The sequence below is a fragment of the Epinephelus fuscoguttatus genome, linkage group LG3 (assembly GCF_011397635.1).
Source record: "Epinephelus fuscoguttatus linkage group LG3, E.fuscoguttatus.final_Chr_v1".
Lineage (NCBI taxonomy): Eukaryota > Metazoa > Chordata > Actinopteri > Perciformes > Serranidae > Epinephelus > Epinephelus fuscoguttatus.
Genome location: NC_064754.1, coordinates 42,541,412 through 42,555,113, shown reverse-complemented (window position 1 = coordinate 42,555,113; position 13,702 = coordinate 42,541,412). Strand labels below are relative to the sequence as shown.

The following is a 13,702-nucleotide window of genomic DNA, read 5'->3' as shown; positions in this document are numbered from 1 at the left end:
TCTTAGCCTGAGTTTGTAAAACTAGGTGACACAACTTTATGGAGCACTTGAATGGAGGTGGTGTTGTTAGAATTCATATAGCGCACATTTTACGTAATTCAGGAGGTTTTGGGGCCCTTGAGGTTTTTAACTTGAGATGGGCTCTTCAAATGGAAGTCAGGAATATTTAATTAGTTTCACTCCCTCTGTCTCAATCAGACTTCAAAGACAAGATTGGTTGATTTACATTTGTCTTAAATTATCTCAGGGACATAAAAGTGTAAATATCCTTGGCTTTGCCTTTACTTTCTGCTGTGTGCCTCTGGCAAATGACTATATTAGGAAATGAATTACTGGCATTTGGGTCCTTAAATGTTTTTCCTTCCCCTTGGTCTACTATAAAACAAAGATATCAGGTTGATAGCACCTTTAACATTGTCCCCATTGCCATACAACTTTTTAAAAGTTACTAATATTATATAGTCTTACAGAATAGTTGAAAAATGCACTCTTAAAGCATATCTGCAAAGATACCTTGCTTGGCTTTTTTCATTAGTGCCAGAATGTTTGGTTAAGGATGCTTGTAGAGTTACAAGATGACAATTTAAAAAAAAAAAAAGCATGCCTCAGAAATAACTGCCAAAACATTAGAGCAATCTCTCCTGGCCCACAGCCAGACGTCTTACGAGGCAGCCTGTCTGTTACTAATCTAAACCAACTGGTGGGAGCATTGCCCAGTTTAGTTAAATAGCAAGCTAAGGCAGAACAAGCAAAAGTCCACTGAGAAGAGGGAAGAGACAAGTTGTGAGCGAAGAAGCGGAGAGGAAGTTTCTGAAATAGTGGGCAGAGTGAAGTCCATGAGAGGAGGGTGGAGTGAATAAATGGGTGAGTTGTGAGACGGGGGATGGGGCTCCTAGGATGTGACTCAGACTCCCTGTCAAAACCAGCAGGGAGGGGACCTGATGAGAAGAGGGATAGAACGGAGGAGAGCGGGGTGGAGCGGGGGAAAGAAAACCCGGCCCCTCTTACACCACCCCGACTCTTTGGCATTCAGCGTCAGCAAAAACCTTAATGTGATCAAGATGGAAGTTGTCTTTGGACTTTTCACCGCTCCCCGGCTTTCTGTCTGCCTTTGGGGGCTTCACTACCTTTCCGACAGTTTTACAACGAAGACACTGACTGGAGTCCAGAAAACAGCTTGCAGAAACATAGACTAAGGACTGCTTACAAAATAAAACAGATGTCAAGTCTCTTGGAAAGAGATGGACTCATATTTCCCAAGCAAGAACACATTGCTCTCTGTGGATGAATGAAAAGGCAACTGGCGAAACATCTCTGGATAACTGTACTCGAAGAAGTTACTGGATCTATAATCTGTTTGTTGGATTATCACCTGGTGTTAGATTACTGAATACACAGCTGCTGGATTATATCGTAAAACGTGCCATCAGCGGAGAATTTACAAGAAGTAAACACTGTTACTCCAGCATCCAGCTCTGAAATGTACTGAGGTGTCACTTTTGCTGTTGGTTCTTTGGTCGGTGGAAGAAGCAACTGCTTTGGGATGTTTTTGTAACCTCCCTTATTTAACTAATAACCAGGAGCAGGTTCATGCCAGAGGGTGCAGATTGCAGTTGGTATCATCCAGCTCCTCTACTGAGGAAACAAAAGGTGAAAAATTTGAGAAAAAATGTTTCACTTAAACTGCTTTAAAAAATCTGATCTGATGAAAAACTGTCTCTCGATACATATAAAAAATGATAGAAAAATTGTTTGGAAGTTAGATTAGAAGTCTCTAGTTCTCTGTCACTCATGATACATTACTCTATTCTTGTTCTTCAGTCATGTTTTTTTTTTAATATAGCAGATGTTCAGCTCGACCCGAGTACATCTTGCTTGTTGAATCCCAGTGTTCCTTTACTTCTGAACATTCTGACCTAGAACAACAGGGAAAATAAAAAAAAGCGCAGTATAGAGCTGGATTTGATTCATGTAATAGGAACCACAGTATGTATTATGATAATTTTGGCTTGTGGAGACCCAGCTGTTTAGGGATACTGAATGGGCGGCAGTGGCTCAGTCCATAGGGACTTGGGTTGGGAACTGGAGGGTCGCCTGTTCAAGTCCCTGTCCGGACCAAAAATATGGAGCGTGGACTGGTAGCTGGAGAGGTGCCAGTTCACCTCCTGGGCACTGCCGAGGTGCCCCTCGGTGCACCACTGCCGAGGTGCAAGGCACCGAACCCCCCAACCGCTCAGAGCGCCTGTCATGGGCAGCCCACTCTGACATCTCTCCACTTAGTGCATGTATAGGTCCAGTTTGTGCATGTGTGTGTTCGGACCTGTGTGTAATTGACAACAGAGTGAAAAATTGAATTTCCCCTCGGGGATTAATAAAGTATATAAAATTAAAAAAAAAAAAATGTCATTTGGAGTTTAAACTCCCTTTAGTGTCATCATTGTCATTTTTGTGGGTGTATGGGTGCTACAGAATGACAGTTAACCCACACCCTGGATTTTTCAGACCACTTTTGCACAGTTAAAGTTAATGCGTACTGAATGTTTGCGGTGTAAATTTGACAAACTGGCTCGGTTTACAGTTCACCGTGTAAAGATGTTGGAAAGTAAACAAGGGACGTTTGCATATTTCTTGATGATTATCTAGATGTTTGAGAATCTGGGCAGCTTTGCTGGCTTTATTCCCGAAAACTTCTTTGTTGAACAGCTGTCAAAAACAACTGTTCCAGATCAAATACATTCAATGCAGACAGCACGCTGTGATGTGAAATTTGGAACAGATAATCCCATGTTCGATCAACATAACTGGGAATCCTGTCGTTTCATGCAGATACCGCAGAGGTTATACTTTCCAGGGAATTGTGCATGCAGTATGAATACACCCCTCTACTCCAACTGTTTACTTTTAAAGTGAAACATTATTTACCATATCATCATCTGCACATTCAGTAACTCATGACTTGCGAACACAGGCTATTTCTTATCCCAATTTTTCTTCTCAATTGCAGCAGATCCAGTTCTCCATTTTCGCCTGCCGTCAAAAGCAGCTCTATGGGATAGCATCGGCTGTCCACCATGCCAGTAGCCATAAGGAAAAGAAGTTGGGAGGAGCATGTAACTCATGCTTCAGGATTACAGTACAGTTACGATGATCTGGACCTGGTCTGCTGTCATGGGGTGGACAGTGAGGGGCCTTGGATGGGAGCAGGGGCTTCCAAACAAGGTCGAAGGACGAGGTGTGCCTCCATGCCAGAGTGCTGCCACCAACTGACCAAAGAGGACCTGGCTCAGACACTTGAGGTGGCAGCTTCTGTTGTGAATGATGATACTGGATCAGACGAGTTGAAGCTATTGGAAAGCACTGTGAAAGCTCCAGTGGGTTTGCAGGAGGATTCAGTTCATGGCTCTCATGAGTTGTTAGGCGTTAATATTCCCCAAAGTTCCACTGCATCAGGGCATCTCCAGGACATGGAGAATTCTGGAGATTTTCACAGTAACTCAAACAGTGGGATGTCCAGGGGAAATATTCCTTTTGCAAGTGATAGCAGCAGTCACAGCAAGGAAGCCATCAGTGGTGAATGTGAAGTTGGCACAGACAGCAGCCAGAGACAGGGCATCTGCAATGACGATAATGTCTTTAAAAGTCCACATATCTCACGTGAAGAGCAACAATGCATCTCTATCTCTTCAAACAATGGGCCTCCACTGTCTGAATCTGCTGGTGAGAAGCCTGGCAACCTTCCAAATCATCAGGAAACAAAGGAGAGCCATACAGAGGGTTACAGCAGACCTCCTGAAATCTCTGAGGCCGCACTAAACCGGTCCTCTGCTGCTCAACTGGAACCTCAAACTGACCTTCCAGATGTAGAGGAAGAGAAGATTTCCAGCTCTGGCTATGCTGATGTAAGTGTAACCTTACCTGTTCAGCACAGTTCACTTAATATGATGGAGAGCGATAATGTGATGTCACAGGCTATCAAAACTGTGGACCCAGTTGTGACTTTAGTGGCAGATGAAGTATGTGACAAAGGAGTAACTGAAAGCCAGAGCGCAGATTCCGCTGACAAGCTGGATGGATTAAATGACCCAGGAACTCTAAATGAAAATACAGGATTTAAGCATCACTCAAGAGACGTTCAAGGAGGAGAGCAGGATCATCATGACTGCACTGTGGAATTGGATCAGGCTCATGGTTGTGAAATATCCCACCAGACACTGTTGGAACAGCATAATGTTGAAATGACAGCGATAAACGGGCCTCAGGGAGAGAAGAGTGCACAAGCAGAAGGCAGCGAGAAAGAAGCAAAAGTCAGGTATGGGCCAATCACATCGACTGATATCTGTTTCAAAGGTCAGTGTTGCTCTGTGACCGTTAACAGCAACGTTTCATCTGAAAAACTGGATGCTGAATATTCAGAAGGCAACCCTGTACAGACAGACATTACTCAGTGTGAAGAGCAGAATGTGGAAACAACAACCTCCATAAGTCAACCAATAGCACACACTGATGAAAGCTCAGTGTCCAAAGAGTTGGCTTGTTGTGAGGATCAAGTCGTGGCCCAGCATTTGGAAAATAGCAGTTCAAAACTGGGTACTATCCCAGAAGTTAGCCACCTTGAGCCAGATGACACCCCCGGACTGGATCCTCAAAAGAACACTGCCTCAGATTTCACCCAAAATCCACATGTTCAGCACTCTCATACTGATGATACACTTGCAGCTTCTGAGCAGCACACCGAAAACCTGCCAGCATGCTCTGCAGAGGTCAACGCTGAGCTCTCACCAGAGGGACTCCATGGCAACCAGGCCTCTGGTTGTTACCTCAGTGAGTCACCTGGCCCTGAGGTGGCAGATGGTCAGAGAGAACAGCACAGGCCAGAAGCCACAGTCTCTAGAATGGAGGCTGCACACACCATTATTTACAGTGACACACAACTTGTCAGTCCCGTTTTAGATGAAACGAATGAGCCTGGAGATCAAAAAGAGGACAACAGGGTCAAAGTGCGCATGAGAAAGGTAAGGCTGTGTTTATAGATGTAGAGTGAAAGTTAATTGGTGTTTAAATTGATTTTTGCCTCAGTTTCTCTGTAGTAATCATGTCTCTGGCATCTTTTTTTTTTTTTAAATGAACTGACACCCTCTGGGCATATACGGCCTTCAAATGAATTTTGTCCCACACTCTGGCAAGAGTCTTGGAAAACAATGACTTCACTCTCACATGCTTACAGATCTGTGAGTGGGGGGATCTGTGAAATGTTTTACTCTTTCTCAACCGCTCATTGCAAAACAAGGTCCTATAAGGGCATGCAGACTATGAACACAGGGGGGGCTGGAAGATCATGTAATCTCTGTGCTGAAAGGCTTAAACTGCTCTCTCCACAAAATACTGTATGTTGTGTTATTTACACACTGTTAGCTAGAGTGCTAGACGGGTACGGGAAAGTGCCAAAAACGTAATAAGGGCTTGGGCTTGTTGAAACAAAGCAATAGTCCAAGAACGGACACAGTATTTATCCACTATTAGTAGTTGCAGTGTTGGCCTTTTTGGAATGACAACAAAAAATCCATTATTTACAACTCAGGGCGCATTAAGCAGGCATGTTGTTTAGACAAGTACCTTATTGTGGAAAGTTAGATTCTTGTGATACATTCTAGCTGAAGACCATTACCCGCTTGTGAACAGTGACTCTTCCTCTCCAAAAGTCCTGTGCTTGAGTTGTTCGAAAGGCTGTGTTTCTGTACAGGTTTAGTGCGCTCTTTATAAAAATTAGAGGGTGCAGAGATCAGAAAGAACACTGGAACTTGTATTTCAACGGAGAAATAGTGCATCCAAAAAGACCTGGCTGTAGACATCTAGGTTTAGTTCTGCTAAGCATTAATCACTATGATTTTTCTCTATTATATCTCAGTATAAAACAAACAAGATAATCATAATCATCAGTTATTTTCTGAGCTGCGTTCCTGTGATAGGATATCATGAACAGTGTGTTACACTGAAGCATGCAACGTGGCGGTTGATAGTGGCTTGTTGGTCAGTGTGTGGGGCGTTTTGATGCCCATGGTTTATATAATGTGACAATGTGCTGCACCGGTATTGTTTCATCATGTTCAGTTTTAGACTGTTTTGAACTTGAAAGCTCGAAAGTATTGTCATTGCAGTTGCTCTGTATCTGTCCACACAGATAATGTGTGATGTCATGCTGATGCTAGTACACACTACGACAGCCCTCTTTCTAAGGCAGGATATGATAAATGGCTTTCATAATTGCTGATTTTTAACAAGCTTTGTATCATAACAATGTGGGTGGTGTGTGTAAATGAATTATAGTAAACTTACCTCCATCCTACCAATGCCCAGATCTCCCTGCTCATTTGCCGGGTAACAAAACGTGCCATCTGGCGAAAGAGCCACCCCTCTCTTGCTCTCTCTCTTAAACTGTGATTAAATTGTAAAAGTAGACGGTGTTGATCAAATATAAACAAAGACATCCAATATGCCCACATATAACAACTTATTCGGCTGATAACCCATAAAGATATATATCTACCTTTTTTCCCTCCCTAATTTGTGATCATCAAGTCTCTTCTGTACTGGAATTAACATCTTATTATTCATGCATACTCTTATCACGATGACCCACCAGCAGATGGAGACATGAAATACAATACTTTCAGTGTATGTAATATTCATTCACTGTGCAAATTGAGAGTAAGCATGTTGGCTGATTTTGATACGTCATTTTAAAGCCAATATTGGCCGATGATGATGTGCCAATATTACCATGCATCCCTAGAACACTCTGTTACTTAATTGTCTATTTTCTCGCCTAAAACGTTTATAGAAACATATTTTAGTGCACAGTTTGGCTGTACTACAAGAGTTGTGAAAAAGAAGCGGGCACCATACTGTTTCCTGTGTTGTGTGAACAGAGACTGAAAAAGGCAAATATTAACAAAGATTCTATTACTGCTATCACTTTATTTATTGAGTCAGATGTTAAAAATATGCTGTTTTCCCGCTCTGTCTTTCTCTCTGCCGTTGCTTGCTGGCTGTTTAGAGGTCTGTGACGTTATCCCCACCACTACAGGCTGCCTTTTCCAGACTTTTACAGACCAGAGAATGACCTCTGGTGGCACTTGCTGTGCACTACATGCACTGAGTTTAAAGAAAGATGAGCGACTTTATTTCTGAGAGTGTTGAAAAGCATACCTTCTGGATTTTTAAATACCCTGGTATACCATAATATCATGATGCTGCCAGAGCCTACTCTTATGCAAAAGTTAGCCATAGCCCTTTTTCTCTGTATTCTCTACCAATTTCAAAAGTATTTGTGTCTTTTTATGGCATAGACAGCCCAGTTTTATGAAAAGACCATCTTTTCAGCAGTGAAATACTTCTGTAAATGGAAAGCGTGGCATGAGCTTTGGTGCTAAGTGAGTAACAGATGCAACCAGTCAGTGTTGGCACGACACGCTGGTTGTATCTGTATTCCTGAAAAGCCTGTGAGTTGGGTAGTCTGAGATATTTTCATGTGTTATCACTGCATTAGTTTAACATAAATTCTGCATAGAAACTTTGGAGGCCCTCTCAGTCATGACCAATGTTGATGTCACTCTATCAGCTGCCAAAAAAGAGACATCACAGTCCAGCGCAAGGACATGGAAAACCAGTGCCGCATTTATTACCACTGGCTCCACTTTCAATCTTAGGACGACTTTCAACCTTTGGATTAAATATTTGGAAAAAAAAAAAGACTCCTGGAACTCAAGCAGAGGAGTTCAGCCATAAAGTGGAAGGCGCCAAAGCAATTCATCCACCATATGGTGATGGCTTGCCTGCTCTTTGACAGCACCACAGGGTTTTCACCATGGGGTGTATTTACATGCAGAATGAAGCCAGTTCACTGAGAAAATATGCTTTAGGGAAGGTCATGAGGACAGAAAGGAAATTAGGCAGTAAAAATTAACATTATCATCCCCAAGGCAGGGAACATACTGTATTCAGCATGTAGAGGAAAAGACGCTCATGAATATCATGAAGGAAATGACAGAACTGATGTTATTCTCTGTTAGTGGACAATGGCAATAACAACCTGGAATTATCTCTGACATGATATTGTACCAACAAATGATCATGTCCCCAGTGTTGTTATTCCAGATTCACTTTGTAAAATAAACCCATCTGGTTTGAATAATGGCTTCAGATTAGCCTGATAGTGGGCTTTGTTACTGTTTATTTGTTTTAGCAACAAGGATTTATCCCGACCTCAGGGCCAAACTGGCTCAACTGTCATTTGTGTGACAACATTATCATCATCTCAGGGCTTTCTCTGTCTCCTTTTCTGCCTCTCTCTCTTTATTTATTTATTAAATACTTGTCTTTTGCTCATTTTTTATTAATGAGATACCTATATTAAATGAGTGTACGCACAGTGTTTTGATGCATCACTGTCTAAACCCTATGTTTAGCTCAGCAAAGAAAGAGACCCCCAGTTTAAAGCTACAGTTGGTAGCTTACATGAAAATAATACAGTTAGTAGCTTACATGAAAATAACGTTTTATCATATTTTCTGAACCTGTCACTATATCCACAGAGAAGTACATTAGACACATCACTGTGAAAAGATCATGTCTCTCGTCCTCTTACTCCTGCTTCTAGTGGCACTCGGGGTGTTAATCATTTGTTTCATCACAATATGATCTTGTATCAGTTCTTTGGACAGCATTACAATATTTGCCAATGTCACAAAGTCAGCCATGATACGATTTGATTCAGTGAGATTCAGTGGCCTGTGATTGATATGAGAGGAAACTGTATGGCCATTTAACACAGTCTGTTACAGAAGAAGCCGCCAACCCCTTTGTCTTTTGCTTTTTGCCATAGAAAATAAAAACAGCACATAAATAATTGTAAATAATTGTAACTAGTCAGATGCAGTAAAGTTTACTTGAAACTGACTCCACTAACACGCATAAAACAGCACATGGGATGAGTCAGCCCTGAGGGCTTTCTTTCAGAAAGACCTTTCTGGAAGAAATGTTTTCATTTTAACCCAAATCATAATCTTTTTCATAAAAAATATATCTGGCTCAGAGCCCTGAAGGCAGACTTCTCCAAACAGCCAGAAAACATGGATTAACAAGATCATTGAACAAATATATCAAATTCATCTCAACAGTAACTACAAAGGTTCAGAGACAAAACAGCTGTTTCTTGCTAGTCACCATATTAGTTTAAAGGAGCAATAAGCGAAATTCATCATTTCTAGATTGAAGGAATTAAAAAATTGCTTGAGTGAATTGAGTGAAGCGGAGCCTGCGGAAGAAACACCGGGACCGTCTGGATGTGATAGTCTGTGGAGATGCTGCGGTGCTTGGCGGTACAGACGAGGCGAGTGGGGTGGGGGGTGTTGGAGAGCAGAGGTAGAGGGACGTGTGGCTCATGACACACTTTGTTTTGCTCTACAGGCAGTGCACAACAGCAAACCTAGCGGTGAAATGATTTTGCTTATTGCTCCTTTAAGCACTTTAACATTACCTTAATTAGACTTTCACAAATTACATGTATTATTTCTAATTTCTTCTTACTCACCATTGATTTAAGTCACTGCATCTCTAGACAGAACAGCTCAGTTGAATTTTAGCCTGCATGCACGTTTTTTCAGCCAAACATTGTTGAAACAGAGCAGCTAATGTTGTTGTGTTTCTGCAAGAAGTTAGCAGAGTGAGATCCCCAACCAGACGACAAGTATGTCTGTTTCCTTAACATTTTATCTCATAACATCATTGTTTACATATACCATGTGCTCTGTCTGTCGACCTGTATTTTCTCTGAAATCCAAAATATTTCCACACGGCTGCTGATTTATTCTCAAGCAAATAACCTTATCCTCATCGTGTTTCTTTGGGCTGCTTACCATCTGCCTCCTGCTGTTTGACAGTGACACAGACCTTTCTAATAAGATGATATGAATCGATGTTTTCACTTTGCATCAATGAAATGTGATCGTTGATCATTAAATCAATATATTGATCAAGTTTGATGGATTGTTACAACCCTAGTATTCGTTAGATCCAGCGCTGTAACAACAGCAACAACAATAAATCAGAGCCAGGAGTCTCTAACACAGCTGTCAGTCATGTCAATCACTGATCGTGACCTGCAGTCAAACTGTCAAATTTGGCAGTGCTGATCAAATATGAATCCAGATTCTGTTATTGCATTGCCTGTTTCTCAACTCAAATCTTTTCATAAGACTGTTCAGTGTACTGTTGAGCTGTAAAATGAGAAAGTTTTCTGCAGACAGTGGTCCTTGTTTTGTTTCTGCTCAAGTGTTTCTAACAGGGCAGCTGCGTCACAAATTTATTTGTAAAAAAAAACCAAAACATTTGAGGTGAGAAATACTCAATGTAGTAACAATCTTGATTCATAATTGGTCAGAACTGCCTAGTTGGACTGCAGTCAAAGATCTGTCAGTACGTTTACATGCACAGCTTAATTGAGCTATGCTCAAAATTCGATTGTCCCAGTTTACATGCAACTGAGAAAATCGAATTACTGACAGGAACATGTCCTCCTCCTCAACACTAGGTGGCGATATGCGTCATTTCAGTGGGTTAATACGGCCCCCTTTCTGGTTGACCTATTACGTCACTTAATAATAAACACCTGGAGTCAGGCGGCAGACCAGCATTTTTGAACAACAGCAAGATGGATAATCGTACAGCTTTGTTCATCTTGTATGTAATGTACGTGTTACTGATTGTGCAAATAAGGTGGCGCTATCCCTCGTGGTCATGGTGATTTCAAGAGGCAGACAAGAACGCTGTATGCTGTTGGAGGACTACAACAATAGCATGTCTTGTCTGTTCTGGGGTCATATGCCAGTGCAGGGGGCGTGGAGCATGCGCACATGCATTGTCTAGTTTAACTCCGATTAAGGCGTATACATGCCAGAGAAAATCGAATTCCAATCGCGTTATCTGGGTGTCTTAATCAGGGCTGGAGAACTCTGATTTTAGTCGGAGTAAGGCGTTTACATGCACTTCAGTTGTCCAGTTAAGGCAATAATTTATTTTTTTCAAGTGTCATGTAAACGTACTGAGTGATTGACAGCCGTGTTTGAGACTCCTCAGCTCTGGTTTGTTGTTTTTGTTCACATGTGGTAATGCCACTAGAAACACTATGAGGCAATAAACTAGGCAGAGGAATATGATGTTTTTACAGATCATCCGTTTCATTTAGTGCTGTGTGAATTATGACAAGCAGTTGTGTTTTTGTTTTTTTTTTTCTGAATAAGAGTTACCACCACCTACAGCTTTAGTGGACAGGTCTGAGAAATGGGATGCAGGCCACCGGGTGTAAAAGGAGAGCAAGTAAAGGGGAAGGAGGGGTTGAAGAGTTCAAACAGTGTGGGAACTGTCTCCCATCTCAAAAAACAGGAAGTGGAGAGGAATGTAAGAAAAACCTCAAAAGATGGGAAAGAGAGAAAAGAAACCTTCTGAGAACACCCAAACCACCAGAATGCCCCCTAAAAAACTTTGCCTCTTCGAGGCGCCTGACATGCACTGCACTTGTTTTTTCCTCTGCTGTTTTGTGGTTGTTATTGCCATCTCGAGCCAGATGCTTTTGTTCATTCAGAGAGGCCTCGTAAAGATGTCATTGTTTTACCACGACACAATGTTTCATTGTGATACTTTGCCAAGGAGACAGAACGTAGTGATGTGTGCTGCCACTAGCTAGGAATGCCAGTGAATGCATCAATGTGAGACACATTTCCATGACACACATGGCCCTCGATGTGTATTCGCTCTCTCAGCAAACCCAATAGGAGCTGCTTTTGACAGGCTAATTGGGAACTAACTGGAAAATAAATGTAAGCGCAAGTCATAAGACATTATTAGGGCTGGAGCAGGGAGCCAGGCGCAGGGCTGGAGCTTGTTTATCATGATGCAGGTTCTATCTAGGATCCATAAACCTGACAACCTCATGCACATTAGCATTAGTCACAGCTCATATGAATGTTGTCATCTGCACACACCCACTGTAAACTTTACTGAAACAATATTGAGCTACATCAGCCACTTCACAGGGGATGTTTAGCACTTAATCCTACATGAAACAATGACATTTCTCTCTAACATATCACAGTGTGGAACACACACAGCACATAAAAAAAAAACAGGCTCACACTCGCATGTCTGTATACCTTTTGCTCCAACATACAATTCCAGTGGCTGTATGTCCCATGAGCTCAACCTCATAAAGTGTTTAACAGGGTCTGTTAGTGAAGATTGTAACAAGGTTTGTTTGGGACTAATGAGCCAGCTGTGTGATGTCATTTCTTGGGGCTCTAGTCGGGAGAGAAGCTCAGACAGAGAGCCACACCCGGAGCCAGGATGAAAGATAGGCCGAAGGAAATTAAGACATATACCATGCTCAGTACTCCAGAAAGGGCTTTACAAGTTTTTGAACTCCAGACAAGGGTTTATACGGCATCAAACAAAACAGGATTGAGGGATGGCAAACACAGACAGAGTGGTAGGTGGAGTGTGAAGGTGGGCTGGATTGCATGTCATTTAGCTTGTCTTACTGGAGACACGCCACCTGAGGTCAGTGTGAGACTTGTTATCATAGCGTCAGAACGGATAATTGAAACCTGCAGATTAGAGGACTAAAGGGAGAATATTTGAAGTCCTGAAGTCATATGATTAAAAGTGGACCAGAGATGATACAAAAGACATGAATATTAAATGTACAGGGTGTGTGCGGAAAGGCAAAGCAGTGGATACGTCTGTATTCATGAAAAATAAATGTTGTCATCCTGTGCATGTCAGAAACATCTCCATTTGTTCCAACATCAAGTATATTACCATTGGCTGCTGTCACTAGTGGCACTCTTCTGTCACTTTCTCCATCCTCAGATAACTGAAGAAGGGGGCTATATGGACTGCATTTCTATAGCACTTTTCTACCTTTCTACCTTTGTGCAATGACCTCCACTGACACAGCCTCAATTACAAATGATGTGATGGAAACTGGTGGAATAATTTAATCTAATTAGGTAGAAAGGGGGGAATCAATTGCCCACTCAAACACTGATGGGGCAGAAATGTCATGCAAGGTGCTGACCTGTCCGTTGGGAGCAAGTGGGGGTATGGTGACTTGCACAAGGACACCTGGACATGTGGACAGGAAGAGACAGGGATCAAACCATCAACCATGCAATTAATGGATGACACCCTGGGTCACAGTCGCCCAGGATGGAAATGGAAATAAAGTTTCCCATGATGCATCATAAAAAATCCTGTAATAGTAGTATCCTTCCACATATATGAGCTCAATGCAACAGTTAAATTTATTGTCTCTCTTTATTCAGCATGAGCATTCTCGTCTGGACTCAATGGTGTTGCTGCTGATGAAGCTGGACCAGCTGGACCAGGAAATTGAGAATGCCCTCAGTGCCACCTCCTCTATGGACAGCACCCCGACCCTCCATCGACGACAACTCTTGGTACACACTTGCATGTTACCTTTCTACTGCATTGGAAACAACTCTTTATGTAAATTTGGTGTTACAGCACGTTCAAGCATGGATGGATTGCTGAACAGGCCTACTGGGCACAGGTCCGGGAGCCCAAAGTGTCAAGGGCTCACCTGGCCTTCACTTGCAAAATGTCAAATGTCATCGACCAGGAAGAGACT

The 13,702-nt window shown here is 42.2% G+C and overlaps 1 protein-coding gene across 1 annotated transcript in view; it reads left to right on the top strand.

The window, feature by feature from the left end:
• Positions 1–834: 834 nt before the first annotated feature.
• LOC125883987 (rho GTPase-activating protein 7-like) overlaps positions 835–13,702 on the top strand; it is a 37,617-nt gene continuing 24,749 nt past the window's right edge. Inside the window, exons 1-3 of the mRNA XM_049568682.1 lie at positions 835–1,650; positions 3,005–5,012; positions 13,377–13,511. Coding sequence (XP_049424639.1) covers positions 3,072–5,012; positions 13,377–13,511 — 2,076 coding nt within the window. The 5' untranslated portion in view covers positions 835–1,650; positions 3,005–3,071. The remainder of the gene's footprint in view (positions 1,651–3,004; positions 5,013–13,376; positions 13,512–13,702) is intronic.